General features: G+C 56.3%; 1 protein-coding gene across 1 annotated transcript; it reads left to right on the top strand.

Moving 5' to 3' along the window:
* The first annotated feature begins 289 nt into the window (after positions 1-289).
* Positions 290-18467, top strand: Ntrk1 (neurotrophic receptor tyrosine kinase 1). Its single transcript, XM_052731000.1, has 17 exons — positions 290-548; positions 3397-3471; positions 3727-3798; positions 5691-5759; positions 6438-6589; positions 6767-6909; positions 9200-9332; positions 11479-11808; positions 12185-12202; positions 12361-12416; positions 12671-12773; positions 13220-13366; positions 13695-13825; positions 14173-14345; positions 16379-16619; positions 16900-17058; positions 18113-18467. The coding sequence occupies exons 1-17, from the start codon at positions 337-339 to the stop codon at positions 18296-18298; spliced, it is 2400 nt and encodes a 799-aa protein (XP_052586960.1). The 5' UTR covers positions 290-336; the 3' UTR covers positions 18299-18467.
* The last annotated feature ends 1613 nt before the right edge of the window (positions 18468-20080 follow it).

The raw sequence follows: 20080 nt of genomic DNA, 5'->3' as shown, positions 1-20080 counted from the left end.
TCCTAGCACGCCCCCGCCCCAACCTCCCTCCACCCCCAGGCTCAGAAGACACTTGTGAGGCATTCTGTGGCAGCCCCCCGCCCCAGGTCTCCTGCAGCCGCGAGGGACATTAAGGAGGCTGGCTGGCATTAGGGAGGGGGCACGGGGGGGCATCGGCAGGCGGGCGGGGCGGGGCGGGGCGGGGCTGCGGGTGCCGCCCTCTCCTGCCGGCTGCTCTTTAACACCGCCCCGCGCACGTGTCGCGCGAGGCCGGCCGGGCGGGCGGGCGGGCGGCGGAGGCGGCGGCTAAGAGCGCACGGACGGCCGCGCGGCCCGAGCTTGGCGGGCGCCGCCGCGATGCTGCGAGGCCAGCGGCGCGGGCAGCTGGGCTGGCATCGCCGGGCCGCGGGGCTAGGAGGCCTGCTGGCTTCGCTGATGCTGGCCTCTGCCTGCGCCGCGTCCTGTCGGGAGGCCTGCTGCCCCGCGGGCCCCTCGGGGCTGCGCTGCACCAGGGCAGGGACCCTGGATACCCTCCGCGGCCTGCGGGGCGCCGGGAACCTGACCGAGCTGTGAGTGTGTGGCGGGGGAGGGGCGCGGGGTCAGGAGGGCACAGCCCTTCCCCGAGGGCGCGCACTCACCTCTGGCTGGAGGGGCCAGGCTTGGCTGCTCTAGGAGGCTGGCACGTGTAGCCCTTGGCTGTGCTGCAGAGGCTTTTGCTGCTGCTGCTGCTGCTGCTGCTGCCACCACCCTGGCAAAGCCGCGCAGTCACTGTCTGGATGTCGCCCAGGGTTAAGGGTAGTTGGGGTGCTAGCTTGGGGCAGAGCAAGAGGGGAACTCGGTAGACCTGGGCTTGGTCCCGCGATCTAGGAGCTCTTTGTGGGGTTTATTCAAGTTCGGCCCCTTGGAGGAGTGGTTAGTGTGGAGAATTCGGCACTCTGTATTTTTGCCATCGTCCCCTTCTTAGGGGGAAGCCAGCCCCCAACCTCTTCCTCGTCATGACCAGGGTATCAGGTCTTCTCTGGATTTGTGATGGAGCTGGAGTTGATGGGAGACGGCGAGGAACCAGCTTGGTGTCTGAGCTTCCCTCCTTTCCACTGACCCCAAGACTTCTTAATTTGGATGTGGGAAATGAAAGCCCTTTGCTTCTCTCCCATCTCCCCTTTCACCGACGCCTCCCTACCTGTATCGGGGAGTCAAGGCTGTTGCTGAGATTCTCCCCGCTTCCAGGTCCAGAGCTGGGAGGAACCTTCAGCTCTGCAGTACTTTGACATTCTGCAATAATTGGTTACAAAATGCCCAAGTACTTTTTAGCAGCTGGTGACACCTCTGAGAGTATTGTTGACTTGAAGGGACTCAGCATCACCGTGATGGCTGAAAATACTCGAGTATTCTGCATGCTGGTGGAGCCAGCAGCCTGCAGTGATTGGCACCGAGTTACTCGGGCATCTTGTGGTAATTAACGGAGATACTCCATCTCTTTCTAATGCCCCTAGGGAGACCAGGAAGAGAGGAGATGGCCTTGTCTTGGTCTGGCCTAGGCTCCTGCATGATGGGATGGGGCAGGAGGTCTAGATTGTTGCTCCCAGGCCTGTCCATTCAAACCAGAGTCCAGGCTCCCGACGGTTCCCCTCAGCGTTCTCATTCCCCCAGTGACTTCCCAGGCTCCAGGGCAGTCCAGGACAGGGGCAGTGGGCGAGCCGGGGCTGTAGAAGAGGAGGTTGGCAGGGTGGTGAGCGGAGATGTCCCCCTGGGTGGGGCCCGATCCTCCCGCCTCCTCCTGCACGGCCCTCTCCCTCCTCCCTCACCCGCATAGCTAACAAGGAGCTAATGGACTCGAATAGACAGATTGATTATGAATCCGAACAAATGAGGCGGCGTGGAACACACTGCCTGACAGCCCATACTTACCCAGCTCTTCACATCTTACCAACTCCCTGGGTCTCTGTAGCTTGAGACCCTTGGGGCACAACAGGGATCTGGCCTCCCCCAAAGTGGCTAGCTGCGTCTCCCTAGACTTCCAGGGTGAGGATGGTCACGGACCGTCCTGTTGGGGTCAAGGCTGGGATCAGGGAAGGATGGGGGCAGGGGCGGGGTGCTGGGCTTGGACTAAATCTGTTCCTTGCTGCTCTTTTACTAAGCAGAGGTCCAAAAAAGAGGGGGAGAGTTCTGAGAGCTGTTAGTGAGTCAGGGGCCCCTGCCACACACGGGGGGAGGGGGTGGAGAGAGGAGAGGGAAACACGGACATGTCACTACAGGGGAGTGAGCTCACGGGAACTCCCAGATCCACAAGATAGGGCTGCAGCCACAGCCACCCCACCCCCGAGTGCTCCCCATGTCCTTCGCTTTCGGCCTCCCTGGCTCTCCTCAGTTCTCCCTTATCTCTGTCTCCGTGGCTCCGCGTCCTTATCTGTCTGTCCATCCCACCACCACTACCCAAGCGGCTTTCTCCTGTCAGCCTCTTCTCAGTCCTGACTTTGTTTTTCCGCCCTCCTCCGCCACCTCACTCAGCCTTCCTGTCTCACACCGTATCTCCATCTCTCTTCAGCCACACATTCAGACTCCGTCAGGTCCACGCTCCTCTCTCCCTTCCTGAGCCCTTCATGGATTAAGGAGGGGCTAGGGGGTCCCCAACAGCTCTGTGCTTTTGGCTGGCTTTGCAGAAGTGCTGGAGAGGGGGAGAGTAGGGGTTGCTGTGGGGGGACAACCAAAGGTTTTGAGGGGACAGAGGGGGTGGGGTGTATTTGGGGAGTGTAGCGTGTACGTGTGTGTGTGTGTGTGTGTGTGTGTGTGTGTGTGTGTGTGTGTGTGGTGTCAATGGACCCAGATAGTAGGCACTGAGCTGTGTTTGGGAGCACACATTGGCATGATAATTGGGGCACTGGGTGGAGCCTTGCCTTTTGTGAAAGTGAGTCCCAGCATGACCGACCCCCTATTGTTGAGCTTGTGTGTGTGTGTGTGTGTGTGCTGGAGAGGCCTGCTGGAGAGGTGGAGCCTCAAGCTGAGAACGGTGGCCTGAGGTGTGCATTGACTAATGTGTCTTCACACCTTCTCTTCTGTGTATGCATGGGAGAAGCTTACGTGAGCTTTGTTCTTGTGTGTCCTTGGGTGAGGCTTATGAGGATACCCCTGTGTGCTTCTGGACACTTGCATATGTGTTGCAGGAGGCATGTGAGAGTCTGCATGTACGTAAAGGTGAGGGGGCATGCGTGCATGTGGGCACGTGTGTGACTTGTGAGTCAGGTCAGCATGTGGGGCATGTGCATGAATGGGTCTGTGAAATGGGTCTGTGTGTGAATGGTGCATGTGTTTATTTATGTGAGGGAGGTGAGTGGGTGGTGGGCATGGGGTAACTCCTTTGAGGTCCTGACCCAGCTGATTCCCCCCCCCTCCCCTGCCGACCCACCCCTTTCCCTGCAGCTATGTGGAGAACCAGCAGCGGCTGCAGCGCCTGGAATTCGGGGACTTGCAGGGCCTGGGGGAGTTGAGAAGCCTGTGAGGACTAAGGGTTGACAGGGTGGGACTGGGCGCAGGGTGGTGGGTGGGACTGGGCGCAGGGTGGTGGGTGCCCACGGATATTGGGGTCTCGGAAAGACCTGAGAGTCTGGGAGAGCTGTGGTGGCTCAGGGATTTGAGGGGGTCCAGGTAACTGTGGAAAGTAAGAGATGGAGAGGGGTGTGCGGCTCCACAGGGGTATCTGGCCTGGGTGGGCAGAGGGCAGAGCTTAAATTCCTCTCACCTCTCCCCTAGAACCATCGTGAAGAGTGGCCTCCGCTTTGTGGCCCCAGATGCCTTCCATTTCACTCCTCGGCTCAGTCACCTGTGAGTGGTCAGGCTGGATCGGTGGGGGCGGGACTGAGGGGGACCTCCAGACTTGGGGTGCTGATAGGCTTTGTGCTCCCCAGGGAACTGCGTCAGGGAGGGCGCGGTGCTCTGATTCTCATCCAGTCAGACTAGAATCCTTGTTGCCTCCCTTCCATGTTCTATGCCTCAGAGACACTGCTCATAAACGCCCACCCAGGCTCTCTCTCTGCCTGGAGTTCATAGTGACTGAGGGGCAGGATTCTGAGTTCTGGTCAGAATTTCGTCCCCTCTCCTGTGGGGCGGCGTGCTGACCTGGCCCCCCGGGGGGATGGCATGTTCTTTCTACCTGCTACTCCTCATTCCTGAGAGTTACAGCTGCTTGTCCTGTGGGGCATGGAGTGGGTAGAAGATGCAGTTTGGTCCCTGGCAGTCCCTCCCTGGGTTGGGGGCCTGTCGTCATTCACAGAGTTGGGCTGGGTCCTCTAAACCCTCAGAGGGGTCCGGGGATTTAACCACAAGAGAGAGCGATGTTGTGTTACCTACTGTATCTACTGGCTTAAAATGTGCTCTTAGGGTTGGAGATAGGGCCCAGCTGGTAGAGTATTTGCCTACTCTTCACAAAGCCCTGGGTTTGATCCCCCCACCATAAGCCAGGTGTGGTGATACATGCCTATAGTCCTGACACTGGGGAGGTGCAGACAGGAGGATCAGAAGTTTCAGGTCATCCATGGCTACACAACAAGTTCCAGGACAGCCTTTTGTCTCAACAAAACAAAAACCTTAAAAAGAATTTTTTTTTTTTTTTTTGGTTTTTCGAGACAGGGTTTCTCTGTGTAGCTTTGCGCCTTTCCTGGATCTTGCTCTGTAGACCAGGCTGGCCTCGAACTCACAGAGATCCGCCTGGCTCTGCCTCCCGAGTGCTGGGATTAAAGGCGTGCGCCACCACCGCCCGGCTAAAAAGAATTTTTAAATGTGTATTTGGTGGCAGTTCATGATGCCCGTGGCAGTGACTGTCCCCAGTAGTCAACCTGGGGACAGAGATGGCAGGGTCCCCATTTGATAGATGAAGATTCTGGGAATTAAGTTGTTTCTTGACTGAGGTCACCTGGCTATACATGGCGGGACAGGTGCAACACCCACCCACCCACTTCTAACCTGTCTCCAAGGTGGTGGCGTTCTGGGGCCTTGTGTGAGGGTTCCTATTCAACCCAGTCTCCATTAAGTCAAGGGTGGCTAGGCAAGGCGAGTGGTTAGGGCATGTCCCTCAACGCCCAGGGTCCTGGCAGTGGCAGTATGCTGTAGACACAAAGCCCTGAGCTCCTGAATCAGTCTCCTAGGGGCCCAGGAGTGGAGCCCTGGCTGGGTGCTCTCTCCTTTACCTGGGGAGCTATGACCCTAGGTCCCTCCGTCTCTTCCTGCTTGAAGTGCCTTTGGAGGAACAGGAAGGAAGGGGAGGGGGCCTGAGGAAGTACTTTGACATCCCTGTCTTGAGGTTAGGCAGGGGAGGGGGTTGTGAGGGCTGCGGTCTTCCTCTCCTCCTTGGTGGGGAGCACAGATGGAGCCCCTTACCCCAGCTGTGGCCTCAGCACTTCGCCAGCTGGGGCTGAGGTGTGGGGGGAGGGTAGCCGGCTGTTCCCTTGGATCCCTCTCCCTGGGGTCAGTCAGGGAGGGGGTTAAGTGGGATTAACCCTTGTTGTCCCAAGGAGAAGATTATACTCAGAAAGAAGTACCTGCCCATGCCGTTGCTACATTCCCACATGTCCACAGGCACAGCACGCTACTTCTCTGGGCCTGTTCTAGTTGCCTGGGCTGGGGGGTGGGGTGGGGGGGGGGCAGCAGCCTCCTTCATGCTTCTGCCTCAGACTGGGTCAGAGTGAGGTCACTGGCTCAGGGCATCTGTCCTCCCACAGGAATCTGTCCTCCAATGCTTTGGAGTCCCTTTCCTGGAAAACTGTGCAGGGCCTCTCGCTACAGGACCTGTGAGTGTGTGGGCAGGGGCAGGGGCAGGGGCCAGTGTGTGTGATATGGGGCTGTGTGTGTGTGCGTGTCTGCCGGACTCTGTGTTACTGTGTCTGTGTGGAGCAGGGGAGGGGTAGGAGACAGTGTTGTGTCTGTGAGCTTGCACTGGGGATTATGTGCATGTCTATCATCCACTCCCCTCCATCAAGGCAGAGACTGTGGGACTGTCCTGGGCTGGGCTGGTCTGGTCTGGTCTCGGAAGCCAGGGTGGAGGAGCAGCTGTGTGTGTTCAGAGACTAGGCTCAGAGCTGTGTTGCACAGACCACAGGCCCACCTTGATGCTTGAGGATAGTAGCCCGATTCCCAGTGCACACACTGGAAGGGAGTTACACATAATAGTCCACGTGTGTGTGATGGGTACCTAAAGCCTGTGGGCCATGGCCAGACGCCCTTCTTTGTTACCATCCTTGGCTTCTCACTTTAGAGCTGGGGTAAACGGATCCCATGAAGCCCTCAGCTGGCATCTACAACAGTCTGCCTTATTTCTTTTAGTAAAGTCTTGTTACTGTGCTGGTTATGGGCCTGGCCCCCTTCTGCTTAGACCCCCCTGTAGCCAGCCATCTCCAGGACACTGCCTCTTGGCTCCTCAGACCTGTTGCACCCTCTTTCCCTGACTCCTGACACCCCCTACCCAACAGGACCTTGTCGGGGAATCCACTGCACTGTTCCTGTGCCCTGTCCTGGCTCCAGCGTTGGGAGCAGGAGGGGCTGTGTGGCGTGCACACACAGGAGCTTCAGGGATCTGGGCCTGGGGACCAGTTCCTCCCACTCACACACAACACCAGTTGTGGTAGGTGCTGTTGTCGGATGGGAAAGCCTGGGGTCCGCCTGGGGGGACTCGGGATAGCATTGGCAGGGGCTGTGGACCCTGGAGGCCGGGCATACTGCTCAGGTTTGGGGTCATGAGCAGGGTGGGGCTCACAAGCCCACCCTTAGGTTCTAATGTCCTCCATACCCCGGGTGGCAGGTGTACCCACAGTGAAGATCCAGATGCCCAACGACTCTGTGGAGGTGGGGGATGACGTATTTCTCCAGTGCCAGGTGGAGGGGCAGACCCTGCAGCAGGCTGGCTGGATCCTCACAGAGCTGGAAGGGACAGCCACAGTGAAGGTGAGAAGCCGTGCAGCCCCTCAAAGGAGATGAAGATCAGGCCATAAGAGAGGGCAAAAGCAATAAAGGGGCACACAGGGAGGCCGGAAGGGCGGAGATGGCTCAGACCTCGTGCTAGCGGGGAACGACAGTGGGAACAGCAGGTCCTCAGGACAGGTCTACTGGAGACCCCCACCTCAGGTCTGGGCCTCCATCTTTGAGCACAATGCTGGCTGTAGAAGAGGGGGCTAGAGCTCACATGCGAGAGACCCAGGAGGAACCTAACAGGCCATTCCTCCCATGCATTCCTTTTCTAGCTTAGGAAACTGAGGCCTGGGGACAGGACAGGATCTGTGTGTGTTCCATACCCAGAGGCAATTACTAGGGCTTCTGGCGTCTCCTGGACACTCAGGAAGCAGTGTTCTCTTGGGTATGTTGTGAACACATTAGTGAAGGGCAGCTGGTTCCAGCTCCCACTGTGCATACACATTTTTAAAATCTGTGCATACATGTGCATTGGCACACACGTGGAGTCAGGGCAAGCTCAGATGTCGGTCCTCACCTCCATCTTCTTTCCTTTTCTTTGCTGCTTGTCCGTGAGCTCCCAGGGACTCTCCTGTTTCTGCCTCCCATCCCACCTGTAAGAGCACGGGAATGATAGGACCATGATGCTGAGTCCAGCTTATGTGGGTTCTGGGGATCCAAACTCTGAGCCTCATACTTGTATGGCAAGTGCCTTACCCATGAGCTATCCCTTCAGTCCCCACTAATTCTTGGAATAACTTTCACACACACACACACACACACACACACACACACACACACACACACACACACACACACACACTCACTCACACTCCCTGTTTCTACCTGCCTTTTGGTTTTCTTATCTGTAAACTGAGGTAGCCATGGTGGTTACATGATGCCCTCTGACATCCTCCCTGCCCCTAGGAGTTGTTTGGCCTCTGTCTCTCTCACCTGAGCATCTTCCCAGGTCTTGCATCTTTTCTCAAGCCGGCCACAGGCCACTGCCGTAGCTACAGCTGACTTTGGAGGTCCCCTCCCCCCCGCCTCCCCGGGGTTCTGTGTGTAGCTCTGGTTGTCCTGGAACTGACTGCTCTCTCCCCCTAAACACACCCCAGTTGGTTAGGGTGTGGCTTTTCTATGGAAGTTTTTAGGAAACAGATTACAGGTGTGAGTAACAGGTCAATTCCTCAAAGAGATACCAGAAACCGGGACTTCCCGAAGTTGTCTGACGATGTCTTCACACGCGGGCATCCGACTCTCCTCCACCTGTCCCCTTTCCCTTACTCACTTGCAGCAACTCTGCCCTCTGAGTGGGAAGGGCCGCCCAGCAGCATTGCCCCAGGGGTCTCCAGAAGTTGGAGCTGACTCTCCTTTTACAGTGGGGGGGTCCCTCATCCCATAGTTCTACTTACTAATTTCTGAATAGAATCAGCCCACTGTCAGAGCCCAGTAAAATTGTGACCAAAACTCTAAAGTGGATGGGCGGCGGTGGTGGCGCACACCTTTAATCCCAGCAGTGGGGAGGCAGAGGCAGGTGGATCTCTGAGTTTGAGGCCAGCCTGGGCTACCGAGTGAGTTCTAGATCAGCTAGGGCTACATGGTGAGACTCAGTTTCTGGGGGCGGGGAGTAGGAAATCGGAACATTCTGCCTACTCCAACTTGTAAACAATCGCTGAACTCATCAAGATTGAGAATAATTGAAAGGTCATCTAATTTACATGTGGTGCAGCCACGGTTTCCTAGGAAGATAATCTGAGCTGGATTTAGTTTTTCGGTGGCGATTCTGATGTCACTCACCGGCATGCTTTTCCTTTGCCGAAGGAAGTGATGCTGTTGCCGAAGCCGCTTCCGTAGCCGCTACGACCTGTTTGTTCACAGTCCCTTCGTTTCTGACCTTCCTTGGACTGAGACTGAGTCTGATAGAACTTTGTGAGCCAGGAATGAGTTGGCAAGGTTCTGCTTGGCGCTCTGAGGAGCTGATGTGGATATGGTGGCTGGAGCTCCGTGGCTGCTGCCTGGCTCCTTGGTTGCGGCCTCCCTTTTAGAGTACTACCTATCTTGAGGGTGTTGTTTGTACTTTAGATTTCGCCGACCCAGGAGCTCCTCTGCAAACTGCAAAGGAGACCGTTCTCTGCCACAGATCTGCTCCCCCTTCCCTTCACCGCCCCAGCTCTGCCTCCTTCCATATGGGGTCACAGGGCTCCCAAACACATCAGCTCTACCCCCCTGCCTCCTGCCTCTGTCTGCTGAAACCCTTCTAATGTCTCTTTCTTCCCTGGTCCAGAAATCTGGAGATCTGCCATCCCTGGGGCTAACCCTGGTCAATGTCACCAGTGACCTCAACAAGAAGAATGTGACGTGCTGGGCAGAGAATGATGTGGGCAGGGCTGAGGTCTCTGCCCAAGTCAGCGTCTCCTGTAAGCTCTTGTGATGGCCCCTGCACCCACCCCCACTCATCTCCTCTGCCCTGAAAAGAGAGGGGGGGTAGATGGGAGGGTGAGTGGGCATCTCTACAGCTGCTCCCTCCCAGCTGTTTCCAGATTCCCACGAAAACCTGATCCTACTTGGGAAGTCCTGGAGGCTCCTCAAGGCCAGAGGGTTAGAGATGGATTTCTTTCTGGCATGCCGCCCAAGCTTGCTACCTGAGGCCCTCGGCACCAGCTGCGGGCTGGCCCCACTGCCTGGTCCTCTGTAAAGGCTTTTGTCTTACCACCTTATTCGTTTATGCCCCTTAGGATTGCTGTCTAGGTTTGGGAGAACCACTTTACAGCTGGTGAAGCCTCCTCTAGCCCAGGAGTGAACTTCCAGCCTGACATTTGTGCAAATTGAACGTTGTGGGGAGAATGAGCTCAGGGCTGCACTTCTAGTGAAGGAGGCTTACGTCAGTTCTGCATCCTGTTCCTGGACAAGCTTTGGTTTAATGGAGGGGGCACAGCCGTAGATAAGCATCCCTAAAGAGGGGAATTCCTCTTTGCAGTTCCTTTTTATGCTTGTTGCCTAATTTCTCTGGCTTTGCCAACGAATTATCTTTAATCTGTGCTCCAGCACCGTTCCTCCTTTATTGTGAAATACACGTAGTCACGCACATCAAGCATACACATCGTTTATTCACTTATTTATTTAGAGACGGGGTCTGGCCATGAAACCCAGGCAGCCCTGGAACTCACAATCCTCCTGCCTCAGCCAAGGGCTGGGATTACAGAATTGCCACACCTAGCTGGCATATATACTTTAAGCAAGAATTACTCTTGCTGGGACTTGAGAAGACACCCTCCCTCAGTCCCAACTCCATCTCTCCATCCTGATTTTTATGTTCAACACTTCCTTGTGGGAGTAATTTTCCACAGGGGCTGGAAGTTGAGCAGTTATGAGCATTTTCTATTGTTTAAAGGCACTGATTGCTCTTCCAGAGGGCCCAGATTGGGTTCCCAGCACCTGACACGGTAGCTCACAGCCATCTGTAACTCCAGTTCCCAGGAATCTGATGTCCTCTTCTGGCCTCCAAGGTCACCAGGTGCACATGTGGTACACGTACATACACGCGGCAAAACACTGATAAACATAAAATAAAAGTAAATATTAAAAATAATAGTTTTCAAGCTGGGCATGGGGTGGCACACACCTTTAATCCCAGCATTTGAAAGGCAGAGGCAGGCAGATCTCTGTGAGTTCAAGGCCAGCCTGATCTACAGAGTGAGTTCCAGGACAGCTAGAGCTACACAGAGAAACCTTGTCTTGTAAAAACCAAAAAAAAAAAAAAAAAAGAGTAATAATAATAATAACAACAACAATAATAATACTTTTCTACATGTCTGCTTCCCTATTAGAAAAATTTCGTTTCTTTTTACACATTATATAAATGAATATATATAAATTACTCTATTATTTTTATCTATTTTCTTTTGTACAACCCTCATAGTTGTGAAATCCATCTGTGGCAACAAAAGTAACTGTAATTTCTTCATGTACTACATATATTTCATGGTATGAATGCTGCTGAGATTTCCCATAAATCTGTATGTGTTTATACACATATGTTACACATACATACTTTTTTCTATTATTGAGGGGCTTTCTGTTTTTCAGGATTGTGACTGTCTCAAGCCATGTTTCTTGATTATTTTTCGTTCTTTCTTTTCTTTTTTTTTCCTTCAGTGCTATAAATGTCCTGGGATGGAACCCAGGACCTGCTGTATCCTAGCCTACCAAGTGCTCTCTTACTGAGCCACACCCTAGCGCTGTTATCTATTTGCTTAGAGACAAGGTCTTTCTAAGTTACTCAGGCCTTGAACTTGCCCCCTTCTGCCTCCCAAGTAGCTTGGCTGGCAGGCCATCACCACCAGGCCTGGACCGGGCTCCATGTATGTCCCTTAAGCCTCTGAATTTTGTCTGTTTGCTGCCACATTTGGTATCCTCCTCTGCTGACTTTCTCCCAGATACGTTTCCTAGAGCAGTTCTTAGGATCCGATGACCTGTTTTTCCTGACCCCACCCCTGGTTTCTCCCTCCCCTGGAGTCCTTCCTGCCTGTTGCCCACTTCCTGTCCCGTGTCCTCTTCCCACAGTCCCAGCCAGTGTGCACCTGGGCATGGCAGTGGAGCAGCACCACTGGTGCATACCCTTCTCTGTGGATGGGCAGCCGGCCCCCTCCCTGCGCTGGCTCTTCAACGGCTCCGTGCTCAACGAGACCAGCTTCATCTTCACTCAGTTCTTGGAGTCGACGCTGACGAATGAGACCGTGCGGCATGGCTGTCTTCGCCTCAACCAGCCCACCCATGTCAACAATGGCAACTACACGCTGCTGGCGGCCAACCCCTACGGCCAGGCTGCGGCCTCCGTCATAGCTGCCTTTATGGACAACCCTTTTGAGTTCAACCCCGAGGACCCCATCCCTGGTGTGAGAGCTGCCCTGAACCCTGCCCTGCTCCTGGGAGGCGCCTGGGTAGAGATCTAGCCATCCAGGGAGGTCTGGCCTCATCTGCCATGACCCTGGTTCCCAGAGCTAGAGTGCTCTGTCCTGGACAAAAGAGCTGGTGGCCAGCTCTACCCTCCCTCCTTGCCCCTCCAAGCCCAAGCCAGGCCTGCTGAGGCCCTGAGCTGTTCTGTCTGTCCAGGCTGAGGAGAGGGTTGTGCCCTCCAGGCAGCTCCAGCTCCCTCTTTTCCTGAAGCCCAGCAGCCTACCCCACCCCAGAAAGAACATCCTGGAGGGCGGGCGGGCAGGGCCTCACCGTCCGCCCCTCTGACCGCGTTCTCTCCTCCTTCCTGCCGCAGTCTCCTTCTCGCCAGCGGGTGAGTTGCCTGGGCTGGAGGGCAGCTGTGTGGTCTCCGAGCTGAAGCACAGGGGACAGCTAGCTGGGGACCCTGAACACTGGCCAGGGTGGGGAGCGACTGGAGGAGACATGGCAGTCTGGGCCAAGGCCCACCCTTTGTGCCCTGTGTCCCCACAGACACTAACAGCACATCCAGAGACCCAGTGGAGAAGAAAGATGAAACACCTTTTGGGGTGAGTGTGGGCTGTGGAAGCTGAGGGTCAGGACGTGGAATGGGGTGGCCGGCGTGGCTCCTTTGGCTGTCGTTTGGAGCTGGAGCAGGACAGTCTGTTGTGTCCTGAGCTTGATTAGATGCTTTCCCAGCCAGGCTGAGGTCACTCGGGAAGCAGGGCCCGGGGCTGGCGGCCTGGCTCTGGACTCGTCCGTCCGTCCGTAGGGTGGAACTGTGCTAGAGTGCAGAAGCCCTTAGGACTGACCCTGCTTCTAGGTCTCTGTGGCTGTGGGCCTGGCCGTCTCCGCGGCCCTCTTCCTTTCCGCCCTGCTCCTCGTGCTCAACAAATGTGGACAGAGAAGCAAATTTGGGATCAACCGTGAGTTGGCAGCAGAGGGCTATCTGTCTGTCTGTCTGTCTGTCTGTCCGTCTGTCCCACTGGCTTGGCTCTCTACCGGCTCTTCCCATCTATGCCCTGTGTTCGGCGTATTGTTGAGGGGTTGTCTGTGGGGCTGAGGCTGGATGTGGGCTGGGCTGGGGCGGGATCGTTTTGGAGGTGGTTTAGATCGTGGGTGGCTGTTGTCGGACACTGAGTGGGTCTGCAGGGCTCGGCTCTGTCAGGAGCAGGGGAGTGCTTTGGTGCCAGGAGCCAGTCCACAGAGGCCCTGGTGCTTCCCTTCCCTTGCCTACTGTCTTGCTCTGGCACTACTCTTTCCCTCCTGCCAGGAAAGAGCCAGGGAAGAGCCTGGCACTCTTCAGGCTAGTCTGGATGATGGAGATGGTACCTTGGCTGTGATGGTCCATGTTGGTGTGTCTCTTCCCCAGGCCCTGCTGTGCTGGCTCCAGAGGATGGGCTGGCCATGTCCCTACATTTCATGACACTGGGTGGCAGCTCTCTTTCCCCTACCGAGGGCAAAGTCTCCGGACTCCAGGGCCACATCATGGAGAACCCACAGTACTTCAGTGATGCCTGTGAGGAGCTGTGTTACAGTAGGCGAGTGTGAGGTGGTGTGTGTGTGTGTGTGTGTGTGTGTGTGTGTGTGTGTGTGTGTGTGTGTCTATGTGTCTGTAAAGTCCCTGGGCCATCCTTGTGCTGACCCAGGACTCTCCCTACCTAACTCAAAGTCTAGCCTGACTCCTGGCCCCAACCCTGTTTAGGGCCTTATCTCCCATACTGGACTCTCCCTGGCCAGATCCTCCCACCCACCCACACCCCATTTCCTGTGGCTGCACTGCCCTTTACCACTGCCCCATCCTGCCCACGCCTGGGCCGCCTTCTGACTTTGCAAGCCCCTCTCAGGTGTCCATCACATCAAGCGCCGGGACATTGTTCTCAAGTGGGAGCTAGGAGAGGGAGCCTTTGGAAAGGTCTTCCTTGCTGAATGCTACAACCTTCTGAATGAGCAGGACAAGATGCTGGTGGCTGTCAAGGTGAGACCAGGGTCCTGGTAGGGATTGCTGGCGCGTGTCCCTCAGAGGACCATCGTGTCAGGATGGCGGGTATTTGAATGGAATAAGACTTGAGATGGGGGCTGGAGAGATGGCTCAGCGGTTAAGAGCACTGGCTGTTCTTCCAGAGGTCCTGAGTTCAATTCCCAGCAACCACATGGTGGCTCACAACCATCCGTAATGAGATCTGGTGCCCTCTTCTGGCCTGCAAGCATGCATGTAGGCAGAACACTGTATACATAATAAATAAATAAATCTTTAAAAAAAAAAAAAAAGACTTGAGATGGGATTGGGGTCCCCTCCAGTTCTGTCCCCATCCCTTCCCCCAGGCCCTGAAGGAGGCATCTGAGAGTGCTCGGCAGGACTTCCAGCGTGAGGCGGAGCTGCTCACCATGCTACAGCACCAGCACATTGTACGCTTCTTCGGAGTCTGCACTGAGGGCCGCCCGTTGCTCATGGTCTTTGAGTACATGCGTCACGGGGACCTCAACCGTTTCCTCCGGTACAAGGACCCAGCCCCCGGCTCAGTCCTTGGTCCCTTCCCTGCAAGAATATCTTTGCTTGTCTGCCTGGTTAAGGGGGAGGCACCAGGAAGGGTCAGGAAGGCACAGTTCCCACCCCCCAGGGAAGTAGAGTGCGCAGGTGTGTGAAGGTGGGCATGTCTGTAGGGCAGCTGCTAGAGGCCGGAGCTCTGAGCTTTGGGACCATGGTTCTGTAAGAGTGTATGTGCATTTGTATGCATAGGGGCCAGGCCTGCAGGGAGATGTGGCATGGGAGGATGCTGACCCCAAGCTGCCATCAGGCCCCTTCTGTGTTCTGTGTGCGTGTATAGTGCTGTATGTTTCAGTCTCCAAGCATGTAAGCGATGTATATTTGAAGGGGGTCCCACAAAATGCACTTCTTCGGCTTTGGGTCGAACAACTCTGATGTTCAAGTACTTGATAGTTGTAGCCACTTTGAGAAATGTGTGACTTCACAAGGCGGCTTAGGGGTGACCAGACCCGCCCGGGGGCACACAGGAAGTGAAGGATGCCACTCCAGCAGAACTCCTACCCTCAGATACCAGCTGTGATAGCCCTCCCCCACCCCCACCCCCCCTGCCCAAGGTAGTCATAGGACCAGGCAGAGTTAGTTAGTGGGAGGAGCATCAGGGTCCAGAGTCAGCCACCATGTCTGTGAACCTTCCTTTCTGGCCAAGAGCACACACCAGGGGAATGAAGATCGAGAAGGCTTCCTCGAGGAAGGGTTATTAAAACCAAGACTCCATTCAAGAGGCAGAGGAGTAAGCCAGGGAAAGGAGGCGGGCCAGGACGCAGCATAGCTAGGAGGGAGGTCCCATGTGTCTGTCGGAGGAAGCCGTGGTCCTGGATGAGAAAGCACTGTGCAGCTGATGCTCATGCTGATGATGTCCCAGCAGCTCTAGGGAGTGAAGAAGGCACGTGTGTGCCGTTGATACGACTTAGCTACGAGAGACCCTGAGGAGGGGTATACCCCAAGACAGTGTAGCCCTGTAGGGGCACTGGGTGGCTCAGGTGAGCCAGCCCTAAGATGCATGGAGGTGGACTGGCAGAGGAGCCAGTGTCCAGGGAAGGCCACGGAGAGCCAGAGAGATGTCATCAGATGGGGCCCAGGCTGTGTGAGGAGCAGCTGGTGATCTTCCTTGAAGCACCGGGCAGGAAGGAGAGAATCTGAGGCGAGCCTGGAAGGCCTTGGACAGGAGGCTTGGGCCTTCGTGTTTCCAGCTTTCTCTGATTACACATGGGACCTCCCTCCCAGCTACGCTGCCTCCTGGCCCAGCCTCCCGACTGGAGTCTCAGTTTTCATGCCCCTTCTTCCAGGAAGCCTTCTCGGTCTCCCCCGCTGGCATGTGCTTACTCATACTCCACTCCCTACTCCAGTGCCCTGGTCTCAGAGTGTTCGGCAAACACTTGGCAAGTTGGAAAAGGCATTGCTAGCAAAGCATTCGGTAGGAAGAAAGGCTAGGAAGGGGAAGTATTTGGGCAGTGGCACCAAGTGATCAGGACCGCCGGGACTTGGGGGCTGTGGGGCACCCCAGAAACCTTTGAAAGGAGAACCATCCAAGGAACAGCTGGACACTAAGGGCAAAAGTGGGGGACGCTGACAGGAGATTCAGAGGGGACTCAAGTTGCTGGCCTGGAGCTGGGGAGGCTCCCTTCATGGGGCAGAGTGGGATGGAGGCAGAAACAGCTCAGCTTGGCAAAGGCTGTGCCTGGGCGCTGCCAGCAATAATGGGGACTAGGGGCAGCTGGAGGCTGGGACTGAGTTCTTCCAAGGACTGTGGAGTTAGTATCCTTGGGGTGGGCCTGGTCATGGAGAAAGACAACTCTGTTTCCCCCGTCCCTCAGCTCTCCAGACAGCTGCCTCCTGCTCCCTTTCCTCCATTTTTGCCCCTAGTCTCTCCCTTCATCACACCCAGTTCCAGGCATCCCCTCCACAGCTCCTGGGTCCACTAGGTTCCCCCCTCTCCTTCTCTCTTTCTCTCTCTTAGCTTCTCCCTCTCCCTGTCTTTCTCAGGTCCCATGGACCTGATGCAAAGCTGCTGGCTGGTGGTGAGGATGTGGCTCCTGGTCCTCTGGGCCTTGGGCAGCTGCTGGCTGTGGCTAGCCAGGTGGCTGCAGGTATGGTGTACCTGGCCAGCCTGCACTTTGTGCACCGGGACCTGGCCACACGCAACTGTCTGGTGGGTCAGGGACTAGTGGTCAAGATTGGAGACTTTGGCATGAGCAGGGACATCTACAGCACAGACTATTACCGCGTAAGGGTCCCTAAACCCTCTCCCAGCATCCATACTGTGCACACCCTGACTTGGAGTGTAAGATCCTGCACTGACCAGCTTGCCCTCTTCCTCCTCTAGTAGCGTGGGCTCTGGCCTCTGGCCTCTGGTCTCCCATCCCTTCCAGCACCTCAGCCCTGGGTGGGAAACTGTCTTATCGTCTGGTCCCTCAGCCCTGGTCCTGCACACCTTCTATCTGTTGAATGTGGTGGGATGGCTCTGTGGTTGCCCCCGCTGGAGGTGACACAGTGCATCTCGGCAGGTGGGAGGTCGGACCATGCTGCCCATCCGCTGGATGCCACCTGAGAGCATCCTCTACCGCAAGTTCAGCACCGAGAGTGACGTGTGGAGCTTTGGGGTGGTGCTCTGGGAGATCTTCACCTATGGAAAGCAGCCCTGGTACCAGCTCTCCAACACCGAGGTCAGCCCTGCCAGGAATCCTGGGGGCCCCGTGCTTTCCCCTCAGCCCCCTCCCCACTCCCTTTCTTTCTCTGTTGATCCTTCTCTTGCCCAGGCTCCCAAATCCAAGCCCAGCCGGCTCCTGGTGGGCCCTTAGAGATCATTGTGGCTGGAGTCCATGCCATGCCTGTGTGTGCTTTATAGGTCACAGTGGGCAGTCACAGGGCAGAGCGGAGGGTGGGAGAGAGGTCCTGATATAGAACAGCAGGGAGGCTGGAGGTTAGATGGAGAAGGACGTCCCTGCCTTCCCTGCCCTCGGGCCGGCCACAGTTAGAGCAGACCCCAGGTGTTCTGTCTCCCAGCAGCTCCCCAAGCCGCCTCCTTGGCTCACAGCTGTCAGTTTCCATTTCTCCGTCTAATGCAGTCTGTTCCCCCGAGGCTGGTGGGGTGGGGGAGAGGGTTATAGATTTTAATTTTCTCAAGCACTGAGAGAAGGAATGGAATTAGTGCTGCCCATAATCTAAGTCCTCTAATGGGGATGGGGAGAAGGGGGGAGAGGCTCCAGGCGGCTTCTCCAACTATCTCGCTGTCACCGTCTCTGTTAGATCCTGTAGCCACCCCAGCAGCCCTTCCTGGAGTCTGGCTGTGCTCTTCATTGCTACAGTTTCTTTCCACTGTATCCCCTCAGAGTGGTGCCCACAAAAGGGAGAAGCAAGGGTTGCCTCTGCTGTAAGCCGAAACAGCCATTTTTCCCCCCAAAGGCTATAGCTGTGGTCCCACACTGCTCTTTCCTTGTGCAGCTGGGAGGTGGAGGCTGAGGCCGAGGTTGACAGTCTTGGCAATGTCATGACCTCACTCTCTTCACCCCGCCTGGCAAGTGGTCTTTGGGTGTGACACTAGCCTTCTGGAGGCAATCCTTAGTCATTCCTACTTCTTAGAGTCGGAGCAGGAAGGAGCCTCAGAGTTTGCGGGGTATGGTAGAGGCAGACAGCCGGGACCCATCCGTGGGAGAGCCTGTAACCTCCATGCCCTGAAGCCCCCAGTTCATTCTCCTCTCTGTCTCTCCTGTGGCACAGGCGATCGAGTGCATCACGCAGGGTCGGGAGCTGGAGCGGCCGCGCGCCTGCCCTCCTGATGTCTACGCCATCATGCGCGGCTGCTGGCAGCGTGAACCGCAGCAACGCCACAGCATGAAGGATGTGCACGCACGTCTGCAGGCCCTGGCGCAGGCACCCCCCAGTTATCTGGATGTCCTGGGCTAGGAGCTGAGCCTGGCTGGCAGGCCACCCTCAGGTCCCTCAGCACCCAGCAGCTACCACACTCAGGCCTCTCACCCTCAGCATGTGGAGGGGACTGGCAGGCTGGGAGTGGAGGGTAGCCATGCTTCGTGGCCAGCATCCACCATAATAGCAATTATATTTATTATCCCTGGCTGTGTTTCTTGCCCGTTCTTGGGGAGAAGGACTTTGGGGCTCAGTGGAGGCTGTGCTCTGTCTCTGGAGTCCGTTCTCGTGCTGGTCCCTTTGGTTGGTTGCTGCCCTGCTCTGCGCAGCTGTCTTCCGCTTTATCTTCACCCCTCACCTGGTGACAGTCTCTCCGTACCCTCGCTGTGTTTGGATTTCGGGAAGGCTGATGCTGGGGATGGGGGGGTAGGGCCCCTGGGGATGGCGGGGGTAGAGAGAGCAGGCACACATTAGAACAAATGAACAAGACAGAGAGAAACATCTCTGTCTGTCTGTCTCTCTGTGTGTGTGTGTGTCTGTCTGTCTGTCTCTCTCTCTCTCTCTCTCTCTCTCTCTGTGTGTGTGTGTGTGTGTGTGTGTGTGTGTGTGTGTGTACATACATGTGGCTGTAGCAGGGGTAAGGATTAAAGGAGCAGAACCATGGTACACACCTTTAACCCCAGCTACTCAGGAGGCCGAGTGCAGCAGGAGAATCTCACATTCAAGGGTCTCCCTGGGCTTCGGAGTCAGTTCAAGGACGGCCTGGGCAACTTAGGGAAACCCAGTCTCAAAACAAGAAGTAAAGAGAGGGCTGGGAAATAGCTCAGTGGTAGACCCCCCTTGCCTGGTATGTGTGAGGTCCTGGGTTCAAATCCCGGTACTGTGTGGGGAGGGTGGGGATGGGGGAGAGCCTGGAGATGAAGGGTCAGGACCCCGTTCCTTCCCTTCTGTTTCCCTTCTTGGTCCTGCTGCTTCGAGATTAATACTTGGAGGTGGGGCTTGGGTAAGGAGACTTCCTAAGAATAGACCTCTGGTGCTGTCCTATCCTACTCCTGGGGCAGATGGGGTCTACCTTCCTTTGTGACCTTAGCCGCAGGGCCTGAGGCTTCTGTCACATTCATATCCCCAAACTCTACCACATCCGGGGAGCAGAGCCAGGTGCTCTCCTTGTCACTGCAGAGACTTGCCTCTGCCCTGGAGCTGGAGCAGCCGCGTTTCAGCCACCAGCCATCACTTCCCATCACCTGCTGGGCTCCTGCAATATCACATGCTCACTCGCACAGCTCCTGGGCCAAGTGATGGCTGTCTCCTGTCCCTGGGTGCCCAGTTCCCTGCCTTGTCCCCGTGATTCAATCTGTTCTTATCGCCCTGGGCCAGGCCCTGCAGTGTGTCTGCCTCTTGTCCAGGCTGGTTCCAGCTAATGGAGGGCTAGCCCAGGGCGGCAGGCTGATTGATGGGGGGGTCTGGTCCCCAGGGCCTTCATTGGCAGGCTTTCCTTTCCTGCCTGGGGATCGGCGGTGCTGTTTCACCCCAGAAGGGGGACAGCGTGGAGGCATCAGATCTGGCAGGTGAAGCCGTGGACGAGAGCTACAGATATTGCAGCTCAGATAGTATAGAGGAAGGAACAAAGACAGAGACGGAGACACAAAGGGACAGGGTGGCAGGAGCACACAGGCACAGGAGGGCGGCGGCTGGCAGAGTCCTAAGAGCCTAGGACCCCTACAGGCTTTGCCTGGTCCTTTCTCTCACTCCTGTTTGATCCTGTGCGGGCAGGCGGCGGGCGAGGAGTGGGTACTAGCAGACCTGGAGGCCCTGCTGGGG

This window comes from Peromyscus californicus, unplaced genomic scaffold (genome assembly GCF_007827085.1).
Source record: "Peromyscus californicus insignis strain IS unplaced genomic scaffold, ASM782708v3 Scaffold_9__1_contigs__length_137607984, whole genome shotgun sequence".
In the NCBI taxonomy this organism is placed as follows: domain Eukaryota; kingdom Metazoa; phylum Chordata; class Mammalia; order Rodentia; family Cricetidae; genus Peromyscus; species Peromyscus californicus.
The sequence above is the reverse complement of the archived record's forward strand: the minus strand, read 5'-3'. Positions and strand labels throughout refer to the sequence as shown.

Coding starts and splice junctions, on each gene's coding strand:
- Ntrk1 (XM_052731000.1), top strand. CDS start 337: ATGCTGCGAGGCCAGCGGCGCGGGCAGCTGGGCTGGCATCGCCGGGCC. Junction 12,417..12,670: donor AAGATGAAACACCTTTTGGG/GTGAGTGTGGGC, acceptor CCCTGCTTCTAG/GTCTCTGTGGCTGTGGGCCT. Junction 12,774..13,219: donor AAGCAAATTTGGGATCAACC/GTGAGTTGGCAG, acceptor TCTCTTCCCCAG/GCCCTGCTGTGCTGGCTCCA.